The following is a 24,042-nucleotide window of genomic DNA, read 5'->3' on the forward strand; positions in this document are numbered from 1 at the left end:
TTGCACTGAATTTGAGATTCCGTTACACCTTTTAACCACGGCTGCAGTTTCAGATTCAAACACCGGCACACTGACAACAAACTGAGCTTAAGGCAAGAGCAGATAGTGACAGTTGCCCTTAGAAAAGAAGGCTGAGCTTAGCAGAGAGCCTAATCATTTATTTGGCAATACAGTGACGTAATACACAGTGACAAAACCAAACATCATTTTAAAAAGGCGACTTAATAAATATTCTTTCCACATTTGATAGGAGGCCTGATATCAAACTGGGTAAGGAAAAAAAGGCCAATCAGAGACCCTAATTTACTCAGGGCCCTTGGGCTTAAGCCCAGGTAAGCCCCTGCATTAAGTCGCCCCTGGTTATAACATCCCCTTCCTAAGCCTTCTTTAATTGGACTTTCACCACCCCGGGATAAGTGAGACACTCAGACAAGAACTTTCAGCGGTTAAGCTACAAATTCACCTCAGTCTGCGTTGCGGGTCTTTAATGTGAGGGCATGTTTGTGGTGAAAGCCGAGAGTCCCTGAGAATTCCCTCTTTTGTGCTACAGCTAACCGACCGGCTTCCCTGGAGACTCGGCCACTTTAGCCCGCGGAGCGAGGCGGCGTCTCAGCTGACCCGCGGCGCTCTGCTGCACGAGCTTCTGCAGCGCGCGCAACCTGCACAGAATAGCAATGCGTCAGCCTCAGTTACCTTAGCAACTGCCCCGTGTCTCTCCGGCTGTCTGCTGCGTGCTGCTACAGGCGGACACGTACTGTACAGACTGTAATGTCACGGTAGACCTAAAAGTCATCACCGGTGGGTTTTTATCCTTGTAATGGGCTCCAGGCCTGATCGGAACGGTGTAGCGGTAAACACAAACACAACAGACCGAACCAAAATATGCTCAACAATGGTAAAACAGCAGTGTTTGAGGCTGGGATGTCGAATGTTTGGGGGAAAGCGGGGTCCGTACGCCTTTAAGTGCGGAGATGCCCCATTTTTTCTGCTGCTGCTGCTGCTGAGAGGAAAAGTCTGTGGGGAAAACTGCTTTTAGCTTTCTACGTGGTTCACCCCGCGGCTCCCCCAAGTCCCCTTGTTTTATGCCAAGCTTCACTTCACTGCATGAAAGTGTGAATAAATGGCACTGTGTTTTGAAGCTCCGCCGTGCTTTTGCTGCAGTCTCGCTAAACTGGCTGCGAATTACCTCAGAGCAGCTACAACTGACTCCGAGACACTCTTAGACTAAAACAGTTCCCCTCATCCCCGTCTAAGGCCAGATCAGACGACTGGCAGCAAGCTAGTGCGTGTACCCTTTGAAAAGCTGGCATAGCTGCTGAAAAGTCATCTAAAACCCAGCGAGTGCACCGTTAGCTTGGCGCTAACAGCCATTAGCATTATCCAAGCTAAAAACAATAACGGCTGCGGTTTCTAATGTTACTGTGCTCGCCATTAAACACGGCAGTGGATGTGAATGTCTAAGCACATGTTCATTGTAAAATGACAAAAACCAGCCCCGGTTACTCGTGAAGAATCATATTGGAGCGGGAGGAAAAGTCGACAACGGGATTTAACAGCAGGTTTAGCAGCACACACTGGTTTACCAGGGTCAGCAAGGACGACCCCAGGAGAATATAGTTTATAGCGTTTTATGACATGGATCACTGAAAAGCCTGTTTTCTCCAGTAGTCACCTTGTTTAAGTATCAGTATTAGTACAAAATCCTGTTATAGCCCAGCGGCGCAACCAGCTTCCCACCCGGCAGTTAGTGACGTGACGCTGATTGATCCTATAGATGGAGCATCTTCAGGGATTCGTCACCTGCTGTTCTGAGAGCCGGGTCATTTATCAGTGAATATGCATGGCTCATAAACGGCCTCACCGTCTAGGATGGGCGGACTCATGGGAAATACCCACTGGTCCGGAGCGCACTCTTCCTCTCAGCAATCTAGGTCATACGCCACAGGCTTTGAACGTGCAGGTCCACTATTTGTGGGTTAGATTTATTACTAAGAAATCAGCGCAAAGAGGATCTGGCCTTCAAACGGTTTTGGGAATTCGAAGAACGCCATCTGCTGGCCGCATCCGTAGATGGCACTCCAGGGTGCACTCCTAAAATCAGGGTTCCCAAATGGTTTCTGGTGTGAACATATGGTTCTTATACCTTTCCATTATGTAGAGGTTCTTTAAGACGAGAAAGTGCAGGTAAATAGGCGTTTTTTTCTGAATAGCACACATCACAATGAATATTTGCCAGTTGATTATTGATATTCTCATGTATTTAAATAAGATTAAGATTAAGAGACCCTTATTAGTCCCACAATGGGGAAATTTCAACTCCGCATTTAACCCATCCGTGAAGTGAAACACCACATACACACTAGTGAGCACACACACACTAGGGGGCAGTGGGCACACTTGCCCGGAGCGGTGGACAGCCCAATCCGCAGCGCCCCGGGAAGAAGTTGGGGGTTAGGCGTCTTGCTCAAGGACACCTCAGTCATGTGCTGTGATGTGCTGTGCATTTGAATCTTTCTCAACAATTTCAGCTAGATTTCAGCCAAATGAGATGTTATATAATTAAATCTGCAATGATTTGCATATCGTTAGAAAAAAGTCTTTGGACACTTTTAGAATCTGTTTTATTTTTCTTGTTCTATTGTTTAATCAGGATCACTCGGAACGATCCGTTTAATCAGTTTTACTCAGAATGATGCAATAAAGACAGTAGCAGTTCTGCAGACTGAAATGCATTGTGGATGAGAGAGGTCAACAGAGAATGTCCAAAGTGGTTTGAGGGGACAGAGAGGCTACAGTAACTAAGCTATCCACTCTGTATGATTGTGGTAGGCAGAAAAGCATCTCAGAATGCACAACACATTGAACCTTGAGGTGAATGGGCTACAATAGCAGAAGACCATGCCGGATTCCACTTCCGTCAGTCAAGAACAGAAAGCTGAGGCTTAGTGGGTGCAGGCTCACCAAAACGGGACAGTCGAAGACTGGAAAAGCGTAGCCTGGTCTGATGAGTCTAGATTTCTGCCGAGGCACAATGATGGTAGGATCAGGACTTGTTTCATACTTTACATGCTTCAACAGCATGAATCCATTGACCTAACCTGCCTTGTGTTAACAGTCCGGGCTGGTGGAAGTGGTGTAATGATGTGGGGAATGTTTTCTTGGGCCTGTTAATACCAGTCGATCGTTGCTTGATAATAAACACTTATATTCTATTCTCTTTTGCTGGCTTTCATTAGCCTTTCTCATCAAGTGTGATAAGGCACCTAAATGTATGGAAGATGCTGTATAAATAAAGTTTATTATTGTTATTATTATTATGTATTTTGGAACTGTATCCAAAGCATGATGACCTTATATGTGCCATATAAAACCAAATAGATAACTGAGAATAGTAACAAGTATTAGGTACCTCTGATTTAGTTACAAAGCTTATAAAATTTGTCCATAATGCCTCAGTGATCAGATCTTGAGGCAGATAACATGTCTAGTACATCATGAACTAGTACCACAATTAACATAGAATGAAACATGTAAACATATCTGAGAAGAGCATTATTATTATTATTATTATTATTGAAAACAAAAACAGTCGGTCATTGCTTGAATGCCACAGCCTGTTTGAGTATTGTTGCTTACCATGTGCAACCCTTTATGGCCATAATTTACCCACCTGGCTGCTATTGGCTAATTCAGCGTGATAATACACTGTCCAGTTTTGGAAAAAACATCTTTCATATTCTTACACTAATAGTCAATATATAACAATTACCATAAGTCAGGTGCTATAAGGATTTAACCCAAGTTGAAATGAAACCAATGTAGGGAGCCAAAGAACACCTTATTTTAAAAAACATAGGCAGCTCTCATAGTTTTATGCTAGCACAAAAAAACATATTATCTCATTTGTTAGACTATCTTGCTCAATATAGTAGAACTAGAGGTCCAACATAAAAGACTGAAGATACCAAATCAGCTTCGTGAACATGCAACAAAAAATGTGTTTCAGATGCACATAGAATATAACCTACAGGAGTGGTATTTGATTAGATCCGTGTCTTTCTATGCCCGAGGCGGTCCAAACTCTAATCTCTTTTCATGGTCAGGAATCTCTGACGCTGCGGATTACAAGCAAAACCATTCCAAGAGTCAATGTTTCCTCAATGGCTAAGCTTCTTAGGAGCCCCAGAAGAGTAGTGCCAGAAGGGATCTTCGCTCTGAGATTAGCGCCTGTGCCCACCTTCACTATAAAACCTCGACAACAGTTCTCACCCAGGCTGTCTGAAAGGCATAACAGTGCCAAGGCCATAATACATGTTTTAAAGCGAGAGGGGTTTGGGTTTCACTGGGTTTAGAATTTAGTTAAAGTCCCTATATCTGACATTTCTCTTGGTGGCTTATAACGTTTGTGTGATTTTATATATCAGAAACAATTCAACAATTTTTGCATTAAGAGATTCATTTTAAAATGCTGAATATCCACTTGTAACAATTTTAGATATAAGCTTTTAAAAAGAATAACAGCTGACATATAATGGAAACATTTTATTTCTTTAATAAAGGTTGTACTAATCATAATATAGCAATGGTATTTCTTCCATGTGTAAAGCTTGTGTGTGGCAGCATGCTTTACACCACTCTAGCCGACACGTGGCATTGCATATAATGATCTTAGTCGTCTGAACAGTTCTTGTGCTGATGTTGCTTTCAGAGGCAGTTTGGAACTGAAAGTTTGGTGCAACAGAAGATAATCAGCACTTGGATGGCTTATTCTTCGAGTCTGCGTGGTCTACTGTTTCTTGATTGAGCTGTTGTTGCTCCTAGATGCTTTCATTTTCTGATTAAAGCAATTACAGTTGGCCAGGGCAGATGTAGCAGGGCAGAAATTTCATGAACTGACCTGGAATCCTATGACAGCACCACATTTAAAGTCACTGAGCTTTTCAGTACGATTCATTTTACTGTCAGTGTTTGTCTATGGAGACTGCATAGCTATGTGTTTGTTTTTGTGCATCTGTTGACAATATACTTTTGACCTTTAAGTGTATGTAAATGAGCTCTGTTCTGATTGGCTGTCCTGTACAAACCCCCCCCCCAAAAAAAACAGGCATAATTCATACTCTCCTCATAAGTTCAGCACAAATGGGATACATGAATAGGGTGAATAATGTGCTTTAAAATGCAATATTTAGCAATATTTAACAGTACATTAGTCTCTTATATATCTGGAAAGTTTGGAACATTGATTTTTCCATTTTTATTGTATGTCTACATTCCATTCTATCTTTTTTATATTCTATTTCTTCTCTTTTGCTGCCTTTTTTTAGTCTTCCTCATCAAAGCGTGATAAGACACCTAAATGTATGGAAGATACTGTATAAATAAAGTTTATTAAAGTATATGTAATATTATTGTTATTATTATTTATTCAGGAACTATATGCAAATCATTATGGCCTTATATGAGCCATACACTCAATAGACAACTGAGAAAAGCATTATGAGAAAAGCATCATGTATGTTACAACTAAGTATGTTACAAAACCTATAAAGAAAATGTCCATAATGCTTCAGTGATCAAATCTTGAGAACATGTGTAGTACATCATGAACTAGTGCCATAATTGACATTGAATAAATAATATTGTAGAGACACTTTTAATTAGTTTGATTTAGAGTTAAAACAGTTTTAAACTCTTTTATTTTTCAGGAGATACATCTGAGAAGATTATTGTTATTATTGAAAACTACAACAGAATAAACAGTAGGCTATTAATATGATAAACGATTGCTAACTTTTGAGTGGTGGTCTGTATTACTGTCTGGAGCAAAAACAGCATGATCTTTTGTCTAGATGAATATCAGCCATTAATAAGCCGATCCATAAGCCAGTGTGAAAAACAGCGTGAATATTATATTTGCAGTCTAGCCAGCGTCTGATGTTTCATTATCTCCAGTCAGGTCAATAAAACTACTGAGTAGGCACTGCAATAATTGACAGGACTGATAAACAGCCACGAGTATTAGTTTCCATGACCACTAATTTCCTATGGCTCCATATAGGGGCTGGACACACAAGCACCTCCCTGTGTCCACACTCTACTTATGGCATGCTGTCTCTTTCAACTGAAAGTACGGATGCATGAGGGGAGATATGGCAGCACAGGAGCACTGGATGATACATCTGCAGAGGGTCTACTACCCCGTACTCGCAGCTATTGGAATCCCCTGTGAGTATGTATACATACATATACCGAGCTACACAGGCACTTTCAGACAGAAAGGTGCCAAACTGTTGCTTTGGTTTCTTAAAGAATCTTTTAATGATTATATCTTTAAAGAGGATTTCCACAAATCTTTCAAAATTCCCAAAAAAATGTAAAAAATTTTCAATCAGTCATTCTGAGTTGTTAATTGTAGAGAAACTTACAGACAGGAAACCAGGGGGTCAAGGTGTTTGTAATACGAATATAGACATTTTATTTACTCTCCAAAATAGCCAGTGGCCAGAGTTTTTTAATGTAATGCTAATTATAGTAGTAAAATGCAAAAAATGTTTTGGGGACTATCCTGCCTTACAACTCCCTGCATGTGCCTCTTCACTGTTAGCAGCGTTTAAACATGGTTTAGGCCAAAAGCTTCTCAAAACTGCCAAGAGAACACGTATCAGACATCAGGCAACATATTCATAACCATTTCTTGTACTAAGTTTCTGTGAGGGAGCTTTTAGAGGCATTAAATGTTTCAGACGTCTGGTTCCCATCACCACCACTGTGAACAAAAACAGTAAGTTTCTCTAAAACAGAGCATTTCACATCAAACCGCTCTAAATGATTTTGTTTTTATCTTAACCTTCTATTTTGGTACTTCAGTGTAAAGCAGTTCAAATGATAATTTGGAGAAAAAATGCAATGTACAGAATCCCTTACCCCAAATATATTTAAGCGGCGAAGACATTTTTAGCTTGAACTAAGCCAGCTTTTATTCAAAAACTAATGAAGTATAAGGTTCCAGTATTTGTCAGCTAGCTACATTAGCCTTGTCGCTAGAGTGCGAAACTAAAGAAGCAATCTTCAGACACCAAACATGTCTCGGCTGGTGAACATTTGCAGTAAGTAGAAGATTGTATACGTGTGAGTTCCAATAACCTATCAAAAATATGCATGCTGATGTAATATAATATACATATGAATGATAAATTCAAACACAAGAGTCTCAAATTAAGTGATGAATTTTTATGTTGTGCTTTGGCCCGTAGCTAACATTGTGTCTTTCCTGATCTTCTGGAGACGCAAATGCATGCTCTCCAAATCCAGCGCCCTCTACCTGATGGCCATCGCTGTTGCAGATACAGCCGTCCTGCTGTTCATCGTGGTTTTGGAACTCATTGTCAAATTCTACACAGTAGAGCCCTTCTGGTTTCGAGACCCCTGGTGTAGCATGCGAGATGTCTTCAACTATGGGGCCTACAATGTCTCCACCTGGCTAGTGGTGGTCTTTACTGCTGAACGTTTCCTGGCCATTACCACGTGGAGCTTAAAGAACAGGATTTGCAACCCTCGCTGTGCGCTAAGGGTCATCTGTGGCGTCTTTGTGGTGGGTCATTTGCTGGCCGTGCCCTACTACTGGGCTTATATATCAATCTACAGCCAAGACGCCCAACACTGGCTCTGCATCTACCGGCCAGATTCTCCCCTTGAGTATGCCCTCACCATGGTGAGCCTCCAGGCAACTCTTTCCCATATCTTGCCCTTCATCTTTATCATTGTCCTCAACGGCCTCACCCTGCGCCAGATATCCCTCAGCAATCGGGTGCATACGGCTGCAGAAATGTGTAAATCAATCTCCGGCCATAAGGTTGCACCACTGCTACGTTCACGAAAGAGGAAGTCGGTGGTACTTCTGGTGACCGTATCCATGACTTTTGTGCTGCTGTCTACCACACGTTCCATCACACAGCTCATCCTACGCACCAAGGGTCTGCACGTGGATCGTGATGACTACAGTCTGGACATAAACGTGGCAGCAGATATCGGCACCATGCTTAGCCTTAGCAATGCAGCTGTGAACATGTACCTGTATGCATGCACGCAGACCAAGTTCAGACAGGAATTTATAGCTTGTGTCAAACATTGTCTATGGAGAGGCTGCCTGGTCAGAAACAGTCCATCATCATGTACGCCTGGACACGCATGAGAAAGACTCATACCAGGAGACTATTCAGGTGATTTACAAAACAAGGTGCAGTATAATTTGTATTTAATACGGATCCCAATTACTGTATTTATACTCATTTCTTATTCTTTTTATCAAGTTTTAATTCTTTAGATTCTTTCAGTTTCAACTATAACTTTAATGTTATGAAACGACTGCACTTTCTTCATCTTTACAGATCTGTAAAAAGGAATTTTACCATTTTTTTTCTTCATAAAACAGTCTAAAAAGACCAAAGATGTAAGCAGAGTCAGTCGAAGTGGTTTGATGTGAAATGCGTTGTTCTAGAGAAACTTGCCAAAGCAGAATTCTTCCAGTGTTGGTCATAGGAACCAGATGTCATTTCATTTAATGCCTCTAAAAGCTGCCTAACAGATTTTTAAAATTTTTATTAGATTTTATATATAATTCTGAGAAAAAGTGTTGATCTAAAACATTGTAAAATCCAAAACTTTTGTAAAATGCGTTCATATATTTTACCATCATCAGGGTTATATAAAAACTCAGAAGACATGTGAAGGTTCACTGGTGGCTTTGGAGAGTAAATAAAATGGTGAAATTTACATTGTAGAATTCGCAACACCTGGTTACTATCACCACCACTCTAAAGCTTCTCTACAATTGACCACTTCGTCAAACCACCCTGAATTTCTGTTTACATCTCAACAACTAGGTTATGTAAAGCATTTTGGAAGACAAAATGACAATCACTGAAAAGAGGTCAATGAGGTCAGTGAACAACAGCAACAAAAACACACTTATACATGTACAAATATGTAATAATTATGTAATTATGTGCATAAGTGTAATAATTGTGTAAATATGTTCACACTTATCAAATGTTATTTGAATTCAATTCTGGTTAAGAATCAATGCAGCTTTTTAAAAGGTTTCCATTATCTTCATATACACTTTTAGTTCAAGTTTGCTGCACTTTGGTGCTCAGTTTTCACATCATGTGAGTCAACATTCACTGGCCCTTATTCACCACAGCTGCAAGTTTGATCATACAAATGCACCACAGATGAAACTGAAGGATACAACATGTATATGGTCTAATCTGATAAAAATAAATGAGTGCACGTTGGCCAGTGTGCTCCCAAAGTAACTATGCACTCAACTATGTTTCCTCTCAACTATTATACTTATCTTCTTTGATTTTACTCATGTAAAGATACACTTGTGACAATAAACCACATGCTGCTTATGCACAGGACAGCATTTACTACTTCTTTACAAATCGTTAAGGTGTTCGCTCCATATCTACAGCAGGCTTTGTTTGGGATTCCTTGTATCATGGGAAGCAGAATTACCAACAAACTTTGACTGAACTCTGGAGGTGTGGAAAAAATATCCCTGCAGATTTCCTTAAAACTGAAAGTGAATCTTCTGAAAAGAACAGCTGCTGGAATAAAGGTAAAGAGTGGACACATTAAATACTGAGAAGCGTTTTAGTTTTTGAGGTTTTTGTGCAATTTTCTGTAAATATGTCTTCTGCTTTTTAAACTTTCAGCTTTAAGAACTATAATGGCTGTTAGTGACTGTACATTAAATGCCTTTTGTACATATATGGCTTGTACAATATGAAACTGTCTGCAAAACCTATTAAAAGAATTTGCATCACTATGTAAGAATATACTCATCTAATGGCTCATTAAAGCCCTGTAATAACCCACTGTTTTAACTGTAAAAAATACAAATGCTGAATGAACATAAAAATGTACATATTATTTACTAGCATTTAGCATGCTGTTTAAAATGGAACAAGTCTCTTTCTCAACATGATGGTTATTACCTCTGAAGCATTATCATTGGGCTAATTGTCAATCACAGTACACTCACTGGCCACTTTATTACATACACCTTGCTAGTAAAAGTTCAGACCTCTTTTACCTTCAGAGCTGCCTTAATTCTTCATGTCATACTTTCAACAAGGTGTTGGAAATGTTCCTCAGAGATTTTGGTTGGTTATTTGAGTTCCTGTTGCCTTTCTATCATCTGGAGCCAGTCTGCCCATTCTCCTCTGACCTCTCACATCAACAAGGCATTTTCGTCCACACAACTGACCGCTCACTGGATATTTCCTCTTTTTCGGACCATTCTCTGTAAACCCTAGAGATGGTTGTGCGTGAAAATCCCAGTAGATCAGCAGTTTCTGAAATACTCAGACCAGCCCGTCTGGCACCAAAAACCATGGCACGTTGAAAATCACTTAAATCCCCTTTCTTCTCCATTCTGATGCTCGGTCTGCACTTCAGCAAGTTGTCTTGACCACCTGTACGTGCCTAAATGCAGTGAGTTGCAGCCATGTGATTGGCTGATTAGCTATTTGTGTTAACAAGCAATTGAACCTAATAAAGTGGCCGATGAGTGTATATATGCAGTATACACAGTAATATATGCTCATACGATTATTAAATGTACAATTACATTGTGGTATTGGAAAGCTAGATGGTTAATTTAGTAACATATAATAATTCATGTTCACTTACTGTGAGTTTATTAGAGATATTCAACATTTTTAACCTTAATTATCCCTAAAGCTGAGTTAAGGATAAATGTCTGAGAACTGAAAAGTTTAAAATGTTAACCTTAGTAAAGCTAACAGCTCTGAGTCACAAATCAACACAGTCTTTTTTACTGAACTGCCCTTCTCTGAGGTCTGTCAAAACCAGAAAAGGTATAAGCAAAGACAGTTCATGTGCTTCAGACACAGGTGTGTTCATACGTGATCTGTTGCTCTTTTATTCTTTGCTGTTTATCGTTTTTAGTAGACAATAAAGGAAGTGAAATGCTTCTAGAGATATACAGATGTAGTGCAGATACAAAACTATCAATCTGACTCTTTCTGAAAATAGCTCCAACCTTTAACCTCATCCATCACATTTAATAGCTCATATTTAAAGAACGGAGGTCAGAACCTGGTATACTGAGAATTTGTGACACCATCTATCACTGTTTGCTTACACAGGTTATTCATGTTACTATGGAGAGAAACTAGTGCCAAACTGAAAAGTAATCACTACAGTGGTAAACCGTGAAAACCAATGGCAGCATGGCATTACTTTTCCATAGTGACAAGCAGAATACGTGCCAAAAAGAAAACAAACCCTCCACTACACTGTCTTTCACATCATTTGACCTCTTTACTGAAAATAAGATACATGAGCATTTGCATTAAAAGCAAACAGCAATGAAAGAATTGAATAAGATCCTTTGTAATGCATTTATATATATATATATATATATATATATATATATAAAATCCATATCCATATCATGTATATTATATGGATATATAATATCCATTAACTTCTTGTCACGGTTTTCCATTGTAGTGACTGCTTTTCAATTTGGCACCAATTCCTTTCTACAGGTTTCTACTTGAATTAGCTACATTTAGTAATGTAATCAAAAACTTTTACATGTAACATTTGCAAAAGGTCTTAATACCTTTTAGAGCAATTGGTTATATATCAGCGTTAAACCCAGTTTTAAAAGGGAATTTCAGAGTTTTAAATAAAATCGACAAATATATAGATATAGATATAGATATGTGTGTGTGTGTGTATATATATATATATATATATATATATATATATATATATATATATATATATATATATCAACATACACATATCTATATCTATCTATATATGAATAAAACTTGGAAGATAATAAAATGACTATATTTGCATTTTGTGACTTTGCAATCCTCCCTGGTTCCTATCACCACCACTGTGACAAAATCTTTGTAAAATTCCTTAATTCCTTGACAATGAACCATTTCAAACCAAAAGATTATGATTGTTTATGTATCAACCACTGAATTATGCAGAAAGTTTGAAAATACAGTGGTATCCCTCTTTAATATTTAATAATAAGCATAAGAGACATTTATAGGCTTAACCACTTTATTGGGTTTTGCTCCTGTGGCCACGCATCCAGTGCTGAGCACTAAAATAATTTCTTGAAAAGCATGAGTAGGTCTTTATTTACAATAGCTACATTTACACGGGTGCCTGGCAACAAAAGTTTCAGCCCTCCTTTAAAGCACATTTAGCCACAGGTGACGGAAATATAAAATCCTATATAATGCGAAAGCTCTTTGTTTGGGCCAGTCTATTTTAAAGTATCTCAAATACATTTTCAGAAAGTATGTCAAACACAAAGTATTTAATCTGTGTCTGTAAACATTGGGTCAACATCCCCTACACGTTCACGCAGTTAATCTTCAGGTTTATTTTTCCGCAGCTTCATCTGTTCATGCCTGTTTATTTGGAAAGCCCATAAACGGCTTTAATTTTCTCTTCACGGAAACAGGCACTGCTTGGCACTCCTGAGATACTGTGTTTACATTTCCTATTTAATTTCCTTTCAAAACACAGAGTCACCACCCAAACATGCTCATCCAGTACAGTCCAAAAAAAAAAAAAAAAAAAAACAAACCCCACGAATGAAACTTTTACTATCTATAAGCTCAGCACTGCAGAATGATAATAAAGGCTGCTGTTGTTTAAAAAGACTGTTATAAATCATTCTATCCTGTTGATTATTCTTGTTTGTTTCATTTTCCCAAGAACATGACATTACCAAACTTTCCCAACAGCATATTTCATTAAAAACAACCACAATTAGCCTGGATTAAATAGATTTAATGCAGTACATTATGTGAAATGTTGAATAATAATAATTTATTTGATATATTTAGGCATATTTTTTAAATTGCTGGTTCTTTTTGTCTGTTCCAACTTACAAGAAAAAATATCATATATCATGTAAATATCCTAAAGTTGTGATGTTGCTTCACTTATATAACATGAAGCAATTTATGCACACAATTATTTATTTGCTGTTTCACATATAAAAAATGAATTAAAAAGTTTCAGAACTTTTGCACAGGCAATAATTTCACATTTTATCCCTCCCCACATGTGCTAAAATCAACAAATAAACAGTAACTGCATTAAAACGTGTAGATGTGTGTTCTGTTTTGAGGGTGTGTACTTATTTTCACAAAGAAGATCAATAAAACGGCATTTAACACAAAAACCTTTGCACAAAACTGCAACTTTACGGACGTTGCAGGTTTTCAAATTAACGGTCAAAAACAATTATGACCTTCTGTCAGCTCTGCTGCTGAGCATTCCTTGGAACATATTTCAACATTTATGTCTTCAAAAGTATTTGCTGACATACTATTTAGCTGCCCGTAACCTGTAGAGTCAGGCTTGGTAATTGTAGGCTATGGAGCTTCATAGCAAACTGGTGCTTAAGAGACGGAAGAAGCTGCCAAAACACCAGCCCAATATAAACATGCTCTTCTACTAAAAGCTCTAACTTCTGCTCCACTGTGGGAATTAGTAGGTCTTTACATGGCAAAACTTCAGTTGCTCAAACTTCAGTTGTGTTGCGCAATTCACTTGCAACTCACTGGAAACTCAATAGTTCTGTCTTAAACAGGAGACAGCCAATCAAAACACTGATAATGCCCCCTAATTTTACACAGAATGCAAATTTGAGATTTCTTTGAGATCTTAAGGATGAAAATTACTACAGAAGGGAAGAATGTGATGGATTCCTTGATGAAATAGCAGTACATCTAGGGCAGGAAAAGGAGTTATCAAGTCCAGTTGTATGAAAAGGTTTGGGTAGAATAGAAGTAAACACAACCAAACGTAGCCCTGGGTTGCCAAAACCTTTGCATACAATGGTACATCTGAAATTGCTACTTGCCACAAGCTTAAAATACACAGAACTAAACAGAACACAGAGCCAGATAGACAGACAGACAGATCCCAGAAGTGGAAAGTCTGGGTCTGTTTTTCTTAAAGTTACTGTCAACTATATGCAACAGTATTGTTTGTTGCTCCTGCAAACAAGAGAGTGTTATTAAACAGTATGCTGCAAGTTGGAAAAAAAATGATTTACAAACTTTTTTCCAGTTTTTTTATTGCGTGGTTGAATGTGACACTACATTGAATTCTGATGATTTGTCTTCATGCAATATGGAGTAGTCTTATTACACAAAGGATAACTGGGGCCAGTAGTTTTGTCTACATTACACTAATATACAGTCACTAGAGTGGGATGTGTGTTACTTCTTCTTGCCTGCTTTTGGTGCTTTATCCAAACCTTGGATATATTTGCGAGGTATTTGATATTGTTCTGCAAGAAACAGAAGAACACGAGGAGAAAAAGTGAACATAAATGGATTACAGACATACTTTAGCAGATCTAAGTATCCACTTTGTACCATATTGTACCTAGTAACAGTCTGCCAACATGTTGCACCTGGTTTCCCTGGATTTGTACCAGCTGTCGGTCTTTGGCTCCAGGGATGTCGTGGAGGACTGAGCTGGCCTGGACTCGATGCTGTAGGGTGTCTGCCACCACAGCTGGGTCTATCCCAAAGCCCTCCAGGTTCTTTATTATTGTAACCTAAAAACATCATAAGAACGGGAGCAAGAAACACCGAGAATGTAAGACAAATACATGGAAGACGAGGTTCATAATAAACGGGAAGTCTAAATTCTCAAGGTTGCATCAATGAAGACCGTCCAGGTTCTTTATTATCAAACACCAAAGACATCAGAAAAAGTGGGTCAGAAAACACACACTTAAAAACTACAAAACATACAAAAAAAAAAAAAAGTAGCACAGACCAATTATGCCCATGGGATACCTTCTTGTTTGAGCCCCTGGAGGCTACAGTGATGTCTATGGATTCCACCTGTCCTTTCCTGACCACAGGAGCCTGTCCTGGAAACTGCAATTGATGGCATGCCTGCATCCTGTTCAGAGTCCTGCAAACACATGGAAATGTTTTTCCACACTCAGCAGCAGCCTGGTCCATCTCTACTCCTTATGATTCAACATTGCAACGCTAACGTGGGATATGCTATCACTGCAGTAAGTGTAAATGTAAATGAAGTTGTTTTTTGTTGTTTTTATGAAGGCACTTACAGAATTTCTTGCTTGAAAAAGCTGTTGGACTCGGGCCGAACTTTGGGGTTAGTCTGAACAACAGGCTGGTTGTGAATTTTAGCTCATATACTGGACTTTTATTACATACACAGAACCACATACAGTCATCTGCAAGAGTCTGGCCACTCCTTCATCAATTACATTGTATTGATTTTCTAAGTGAAAATAAGTTAACACATCTTCTACTCAGAATGCATAAAATAGAGAAAACAAATTAGAAATAAAACATAAAAAAATTAAATCTCATCTGCATAACATTTTATATTTTATGTTTTATTTTTTCCATTATGTTAAATTGTGCAAACAAATTAGCAGAACAATGCCACTTTGAAGTTCTCTGTACAGGATGTGTTAACTTCTTTTCATTTAGAAAATAATAAATGAATAACTGTCATTTCAATATTATTATAAAAATGTTTGTTTTATACCACTTTCTGGGAATTACTACCCTATCTTACTTTCCTACTTCCATTTCCTGTTTTACTTGAATAGCTGAGGTACAAAGTCTGTTCCAAACAGCAATATAGAAATCAGAACTGGGTCAGATTACCTGGAAATGTAAACTGCCTAGTAGCACATTACTGTGCCTTACCATTAACATGAACAACAACATTAAGATTAAAATCAAGGTTGCTGTAATGACGATCTAGAATTAAGACTTTATACAAAGAACAAATCAAATACTAAACAGTTCCATCTTCCCCTTAGTTGTTCTAGTGAAAAAGAGTAAACAGTGACTGTAAAAATCAAACCCAAACCACAAAGAACAGGTCACTAAATATAAATCCTCCAATTCTTGTAACAGGACCCCTAGTTCTAAGGTACAGTTTTACACTAGCCTTCCGCCCAATGACCGCTGGAATAGGCAGCAAAGTGAGCACTGTCCAGTAAGAATGCCCTGACCTCTTCTCATTGGACAGAGCATGAGTTTTGACTTATGCTATGTGAAGTGCCCTGCTTTGTGAAGTGCCCTGTTAGTCTACAAGAAGGCTCACCTGCTGAAGAGGTCATCCCATTTCAACACCTCTATCTCCTGGTATTCTGACTTCTCCAGTAAGCAGTCACACAGCACAGGGTTAACTTTCACATAACTGACAAACAGAAAGAAAAGAACAGAAGACAGGGAGGTATCAGTTCGCTGCTTCTGTATCACTACATATCTCACTGATGGGGGGTCCTGAAAACACAAGATGTTTTTCATTTTTTCTGGTAAATAATAGCTTTAGAAGTAAGGCTTATAATCTACATGCAGATAAAGCAGAGGAAAGGATCATAAACATTGAGAGAGACCATTTACATTATTTCTTTTTTTTTTTATCATACCTTTTGTTGGTTTCATGGACAAGCTCATTTTTTTTCACATAATCAGTGACGATGGTCCTCACTTCGCTAGCTTGGATTACTGAACCCTTTCTGAAACACACATCACACACTCAATAAGCATATACATAGAGGGTCTCAAACTACACGAGACAAATGAATATTATATTATATACACACATACACACACACACACACACACACACACACACACACACACACACACACACACACACACAAGGACGCATGTATACACACAGTCTAGAACATACAAACATGCACAAAACACTCACTTCTTCTGGGCCTCCTGGAAAAGAGGCTCAAGGCGTGCGGTGACCCCATAAAGAGGGGTGATTTCAGGGGGCTGATAAGACACTTCACAGTTCTCTCCCTCCTCCACACTCTCCTCTGGGGGCTCCCAGTCGTCTGGGACGCAGAAGGAACACAGCCTGGAATTAAGATATCAGTTATTAGCTCTGTCTCTCTAAAGCGATCTCATAACATAATGGCATAAATAAATTACTATTTATATAGCGCTTTCATTTTAGTTACAATATCTCAAAGTGCTTTACACAGATAAATGAAGCACTATAAAAGAGAAAACAAATGAAATAAGAGCACAATTTCAAACAACAGAAGAAACAGGAGATCACTGTCTTTGAGCTTTGTCATTTGTAGGATTGAATTTGTATTAATGATATATTAGCCTTTTTAGACTGCATATACACCGTAACTGTAAAAAAGGTACCCTTATATGAATTTGATATCATTACAAGCTATAACATTTAGTCATTTTCAGCATTACTATTAGGAAAATGTTATAGTCATTTGTCCATACACTATTATGCAATGCAATAATACAATTACTGTCTACATCAGAAGGATAATGCAGATGAATATGCTGTTGAATGCTATTAGTACAAGCATACACACTCCGGGTTCTTCCAGTCCACCTCCACAATGCTGTCAACTCCTTTACTCAACTCTTTCACCCGAATTAGACTATGCTCCTTCTGCATGGTCTGCAGAAACTTTGAAAGCTAAAAAAAAAAATGCAGAGAGAGGAAGAGAGTGTGAGAGAGAGAGAGAGAGAGAGAGAGAGAGAGAGAGAGAGAGAGATAGAGAGATAGAGAGAGAGAGAGGCAAAGAAAAGCAAAGAAAAGATGGCTGTCATTTTTTTTAGTAAAACTGGTTTCACTTTTTTTTTTTAAATCATTATCTGCATTTTAACTTGAACAGCACAGCTAACATAACACATAATTCACTCCCTCAGTCTCAAGCAGATCCGATTTTTGAGTCATTGTTACTGCACTACAGCAGACTAGAGTCCACTGTTGCCAAACAAACATGACTAGAGCATTCAGCACAAAATCTGCCCAGAATAGCACATTTATTTGATGGGAGCAAGATTACTGGTTTTTTTTTCCTTTGATGATGTGGAGCTATTAATCACATTTTTCATATGAAATTTTTTTATATATATTCATCAATAATGAATGTACAGTCTAGCTGCTCCATGGAATTTTCTTTCATAAATGTTCAAATGATTTGTGTATTTTATTAAATCTTTACATGTTCATTAAGTGGATGTTATTGTATAGGACGCTTCCACACCAGCAAATTAATATTTGAATACACATATCAGCTAAAGACTGCGATGGACTGGCGACCTGTCCAGGGTGTATCCTGCCTTTCGCCCGAAGACTGCTGGGAAAGGCTCCAGCATCCCCCCGCGACCCTGATGGAGAAGCGGCTTAGAAAATGGATGGGTGGATGGATATCAGCAAAAGATGAACATACCTTTTTATAACTGGATTTTTTGATGTCAAGATGCCTTCCCCTAGGACTGCAAAACAAACAAAAACAAACTTCTCAAATAACAGTGACAAAACAGTGAAGGTTACTCACTGAACCTTTTGGGTAAGGCACTGGGCTGAAAAAGAAGAATACATTCCAAAAAAAATAACAAAAAAAAAAAACGAGGCTATAGCAGGACTTCCCAATCCCAGACCTAATTCAGCTCATTAACCATTCAACGAGCTGTTCGTGTGCTTGGTAAGGTGTGTTAGAGTAGGGAAAACACAAAAAGTTGAGCATGTGGTCTCCAAGTCTGGGGCTATGCCCAAAATAGCATATTATGTACCATACACTGCATGCAACTCTTCATAATAGTACACAGTATAATATCCAATAAGTGACAAAAGCCATGTATATTAAGGGCTGAGCCACATCAGATCCACCTCAAGATTAATTAATAACCGTTGCTAGCCGTTCTTTAGCAGGGCTTGTAGTTATCCTTGGTCTAAAGATGCACCTAAGTGACGTTTAAAGGACAGCTGATACTACAACAGAGTGAAAAGTTGTTTTCTATCCCCAAAGCCAAAAATAAACCTGTCAGCCTTGGTATGTGGTCTGTGTGGTTTCCAAAGGTGGGTTATTTTATTTTCACTACATTGAAAGCTGATAATATAATCTAGTTTTCTGAACAGTAAGTTAACTTTATTTACTAAACGAAGTACAGAACCTCCAATGCTGCAATGACAAATTATTTTCTTTAATTTTGCCATCATTTATATATCCATTTAAGGCTGACTTCAGAGAATATTTAAGTCAGGGTCAGGTGGTTACATCAGTGGTTACGTCTTCCTGAAATCACTGTATTGCATTAAATATCATGAAGACAGCTCCACCTGCATAGTTGAGTATTTGGGCAGAGTAATACATTTTTCTGTGTGCTTTTAGCATACAGGAGAAATTCATATTGGTCACAAACTGAACACTACGTACTACTTTTGGGCACAATCAGCAAGCAAGCGGTATGTAGTAGGCTATTTCAAACACAGCCTGGAATTGGGAACCCCTGGCCTGGAGGTCACAGGTTAAAGGCAAGATTAATCAAATACCAGCAAGAGGCCATGTGCTTGCGCAGGAAGGTGCCAGTCAGCAGGGGGAGCTCTGACTTTTTCACTTTACTTTTTAGTGCATGGAGAAAGCACTGAAACAATAGAGAATCCATCTGCTCTGTAAAGACATTGAGAACCAGTGTTAAATTCACTCACAACCTATACAATGAACAGTAATTCCTGGCCAATTAATTCTAGGACCCAGAGTCATTAAGGGATCCAAAATGTATGTAGCAGACTTCCCAGATGAGGACTAATGCTGCATTCAAGAGAGAAAGTCAGAATATCCGACCTCCTCGAAAAGGCTTGATGTTTGCACTTCCAAATTTGCTTGGAATGCAGCCTAGTTTATTCTCAAACTGGTCTAAGATACAGTGGAAAAAGAGAGACAGGAAAACAAAAGCTTGTAATTACAGGAAAAGTAAATAATACTATGAGCTTTCAATGTAAGTTAATGTAACAAGATTTTAAGTCATTTTACATCATAATGTAAAAAAAAACTTTCAAAAATGACAAAAACTGGGATACAAGGTTTTGTTTTGACAGCAAGAATTTATATACCTAGTTGTACAAACAGATGCACATGAACTCAACAATAACTTGCCTTGTGGTGATCTGGAGTCCTTCTCTTCTTCCTGCACTTCCTCCTTGGCTTCTTCTGTCTCCACCTCTTGCTCCTGTTCTCCGAGGTTAAGGTCCAGCAGGCTCTGACACGACGACTCCACAGCAGCCGTTTCGGAGCCATGCTGTCCTTCATTCTCTGCCCCCTCATCCTCTCCTCCTTCCCCGGATTCCACTCCATCCATCTCTCCATCTGCCTGTACTGAAGTATCAGTCAGTGGTGTGACAGGAGGAGCAGTCTTATCGCCAAAAGCCCTAAAATTACAATGAAATGTAGAGGCCAGTAGGAAGAGAATGAAATTACATCTGTGCAGAAAACAATACGTCACATCTAGGTTCATAAAAACTACGGCTGTCCCCTCAAATATTTTTCACTGTATGTTGTACAAGATAACCACTTTCAAAAGAATGAGGAGAGTGTGTAAAAAACGCTTACCACAGCTGGTCCATGTATGTGTGCAATACATTCACTCCTTTCCCCTTCATTCCACTACTCCTCATGTCACTACTCGACAAGGCTGCTGTACCCACAGCAACTGGAGCCCTGTAACCAAGCAACCACAGTTAAAACTTAGACAAAATAATCTTTAGTATGAAAAAAAAAACACTCTGAATTTGAATTATGTATTTATAAAGCAATCCTTGAGTATTTATGAATGGCACTTGCTAGTAACTGCAAGATGGTGTAAGATGTTTGATGAAGTGAATGAAATAAATTGACACCTGTCCTGTTGGTAACACTGTTCATAGAGCACCTTTTCCAAACAATGAAACTCATAAGGCAAGGTAAGCATTACATATCATTTCTAGACATTTCTACTTGAGTTAAAGTTGAAAAGCAGAATTGCTATTAAAGAGAGCTGTGTGGCTGCAGATTCAAAATAATAGTTTTTAAGCAGATTTAAAAACAAGTCATTCTGCACTTTTTTACTCAAGTAGAAATACAGACTTATATACCCACGTAATATTTTACCAAGGTTATTTCTGTTGGAACACCTCTGGTCAACAAACTTAAAATTGGCATTTTTCTGCTAATTGTAGTGCACAGTTCCAATGTATTTACTGAGTTTAACATATTCAAAAATATAAAATATAAAATGTCCCATAACTTTTACACAGGCCACATTGTACAGTATGTCTTCCTAATATGTTACATTTAGTAAATGAACAGTAATTGTGCATAAAAATGTGCAGATCTGTATTCTCTGCAGAGGATATGTTAACCTATTTTCACTAATAAACACTTGCCCACACTTTTGAATATGACAGTGTAGTGTAGCTATTTTCATACATTATTTATATCTATATTCACAAAAATACATAAAAATGATCAGTTGACTTTAAGGACATCAATATCTTCCATAGAACTCATATATATATGGTGTCTTTGCTTTATAATACATGCTTCATAACAAATGTTTGTCACTTTAGTTAAATTAATTAAGACCCTTTATGTCAATACAATGTCATTTACTTTATAAAATGATATTATGTCATTTGTGTGATGACTGGCATACACTGTTCATTCTCAAGTGCTGCTTTTTAATGCATGTGAAGTCATAATGAATGCAGCCTTTATATAACGTGTTAAAAAGCAACCGCTGGACCGTGTGAACTTCTATACACAAGTAAAGCTAATTTGCACTACTGTACATTAACATAGCTCACTTATGAGATACAGGCTTTATTGAAACATGTGCACGTAAACTATGAGTCAGCTGGCAACAGACAGCATTACCTGTTGGACACCACATTAATAGCACAGCAGTCGCCTTTCTTTACATCAGGCAGTCCAGCTGAGGACACCACTACCCCTGGCAGCATGAGATCTGTTCCAGTCACAGAAAAATGAATCAAAATGTGAATAATACATACAAGGGCACATACAAGTGCCACACATATTCGTTATTCATTCCCCAGATGAACCTACCTGCCCCACCAATTAATTTCTGCACTACGGGAGTCCACGTTGTAAATGCTGGTAATAAATCAGGGTATCGCCAAAGCGTGTACACTGGCGAAAAAACATACAATCAGATGCTATAAAAAATCAACAGTAATTATGACAGAGAGTATCTTGTAGCCCTGTGGTACCTGTAGGATACAGCTGTTTCTCCAACTGAAAGAACACAGGGTTCTTATGGAGGACATACAGAATAACGGCATCGCCTTTATGTGCATAAATCTTCACAACATTCACTTCTTCTTTGTTAGGTACAAGCTCGCTCAGGTCATCTGCAGACAGGGATGGGAATGCAGCTGAGATGTCTGCTTTCAGCTTTCTCCTGCAGAATGAATTAGGGGGAGATTTGTATTAATAACTGTCACACAGGCAAACTAAGTCATAGTAGAATAGCAAACTTGCACATACAATAACAAAATCTGCCGGACTTAAGCATATGGCCTAAGTCTTAACATGTCCATATCACTGAAACCCAAACATGACTTGAATGTAATAGGTAAACATGGTTTCAAAATGAACTGTCCGCTCCCCAGTAAAGTTAGCAGCAAAAACAGCCCATTTTAAATGAATTGTTTTTGTAATAAATATTTTGTATGTATATATAAACATGCACGCGCGCGCGCACACACACGCACACACACACACCAATCAGCCACAACATTTAAACCACTGTTTCTACGCTCACTGTCCATTTTATCAGCTCCACTTACTGTATAGCTGCACTTTGTAGTTCTACAGTTACAGACTGTAGTCCATCTGTTTCTTTGCATACTTTGTTAGCCCCCTTTTAAACAACTCAGTGTCACTGCTGGACTGAGAATAGTCCATCAACCAAAAATAAGCAGGCGACAGCGTTATGTGTACAGTGTACTGTGATCGCTGATGAAGGACTAGAGGACGGCAATCACAAACTGTGCAGCTACACACAAGCTACTGCCTCTGTCTTTACATCCACACGGTGGACCAACAGGGTAGGAGTATCTGATAAAGCGGACAGTGAGTGGACACAGTGTTAAAAAAAACTCCAGCAGCGCTGCTGTGTCTGATCCATTTGCACCAGCACAACACATACTAACACACCACCGCCACGTTAGCGTCACTGAAGCGCTGAGAATGATCCACCACCCAAATAATACTTGCTCAGTGGTGGTCCTGTGGGGGTAATTGAAGAACAAAAAGTGCACCTATATGGCAAGCGAAGCTGATAAAAAGGACAAGAACAGTAGACACAAGGAGGTGTTATGGCATACTGATGTGTGCTATATATATATATATATATATATATATATATATATATATATATATATATATATATATGTGTGTGTGTGTGTGTGTATGTATGTATATGTGTGTGTGTGTATGTATGTGTGTATGTATATGTATATGTGTGTATATGTATATGTGTGTATGTATATATGTGTGTGTTATAGGGACGTTAGCCGAGTTCTCCAGTCATGTAACCTAACCAGCTGACTAAATTACAACACCACTCATCAGCGACCATGTGAACCCTGTACACTAGTCTAATCATACAACAGCAATAAAACACAAACACGAATTCCTGAGAAAAAACGTACGACTTGAGTTAAGTGTAAAGTGCCGCAGTGAGCGTCGAGTTGAATGACAGGCTCTCTAATCACCGACCTACAGCGAACTTCAGCTAACTGGATTTACTTACCTGTCGGATCCTTTCATAACGGTATTGGACTTCACACGAAACGCTTTGGTGAACATTCTGCCCTATATTTACCGTATCGGTGTGCTACTAATTCCTCTGGCTAATGAAACCTTTTAATTCTTAGATTATAGCGAGACAATTTCACAACATGTTGTAAATTAGCAGCTGGGGTCTACCATGTGGCTGCACTACAAAATACGTCCGGGTGGAAACAACGTCTAGCTTCGGAATTGACCCTCTTACCCGCAGACAGATCTCTGTCAAACGGTCTGCTTAGGTCATCATCTAATGACCCTTCAAAACCACAGGATTTATGGTTAAACATAAGACAATGCATTCAGAGGAAAACCTGTAGAATCTG

The 24,042-nt window shown here is 38.6% G+C and overlaps 2 protein-coding genes across 2 annotated transcripts; one reads left to right on the forward strand and one right to left on the reverse strand.

Annotated features, from left to right (window-relative positions):
- Nucleotides 1-6,137: 6,137 nt before the first annotated feature.
- On the forward strand, nt 6,138-8,191 carry LOC108414049 (probable G-protein coupled receptor 139). The gene is made up of 2 exons (XM_017686820.2): nt 6,138-6,225; nt 7,254-8,191. Exons 1-2 carry the CDS (start codon nt 6,138-6,140, stop codon nt 8,189-8,191), a joined length of 1,026 nt encoding a protein of 341 aa, XP_017542309.2.
- Nucleotides 8,192-14,132: 5,941 nt separating this feature from the next.
- eif2d (eukaryotic translation initiation factor 2D) lies at nt 14,133-23,875 on the reverse strand. The gene is made up of 15 exons (XM_017686822.2): nt 23,682-23,875; nt 22,135-22,325; nt 21,971-22,054; nt 21,779-21,869; nt 20,477-20,584; nt 20,024-20,295; nt 19,420-19,537; nt 18,317-18,362; nt 17,450-17,556; nt 16,810-16,965; nt 16,520-16,609; nt 16,192-16,287; nt 14,895-15,015; nt 14,476-14,650; nt 14,133-14,377 (listed from the first exon to the last, which is right to left on the reverse strand). The coding sequence occupies exons 1-15, from the start codon at nt 23,735-23,737 to the stop codon at nt 14,307-14,309; spliced, it is 1,782 nt and encodes a 593-aa protein (XP_017542311.1). The 5' UTR covers nt 23,738-23,875; the 3' UTR covers nt 14,133-14,306.
- Nucleotides 23,876-24,042: the final 167 nt, after the last annotated feature.

The sequence above is a fragment of the Pygocentrus nattereri genome, chromosome 29 (assembly GCF_015220715.1).
Source record: "Pygocentrus nattereri isolate fPygNat1 chromosome 29, fPygNat1.pri, whole genome shotgun sequence".
In the NCBI taxonomy this organism is placed as follows: domain Eukaryota; kingdom Metazoa; phylum Chordata; class Actinopteri; order Characiformes; family Serrasalmidae; genus Pygocentrus; species Pygocentrus nattereri.

What these genes read in the sequence shown, in the direction of transcription:
- LOC108414049 (XM_017686820.2), top strand. Translation starts at nt 6,138, where the DNA reads ATGAGGGGAGATATGGCAGCACAGGAGCACTGGATGATACATCTGCAG. An exon ending in CGCAGCTATTGGAATCCCCT is followed by an intron (nt 6,226 to 7,253) that starts GTGAGTATGTAT and finishes TTTGGCCCGTAG; the next exon opens with CTAACATTGTGTCTTTCCTG.
- eif2d (XM_017686822.2), bottom strand. Translation starts at nt 23,737, where the DNA reads ATGTTCACCAAAGCGTTTCGTGTGAAGTCCAATACCGTTATGAAAGGA. An exon ending in GTTATGAAAGGATCCGACAG is followed by an intron (nt 22,326 to 23,681) that starts GTAAGTAAATCC and finishes TTCATTCTGCAG; the next exon opens with GAGAAAGCTGAAAGCAGACA. An exon ending in GGACTCCAGATCACCACAAG is followed by an intron (nt 19,538 to 20,023) that starts GCAAGTTATTGT and finishes ATGTCTTTACAG; the next exon opens with AGCAGATGGATTCTCTATTG.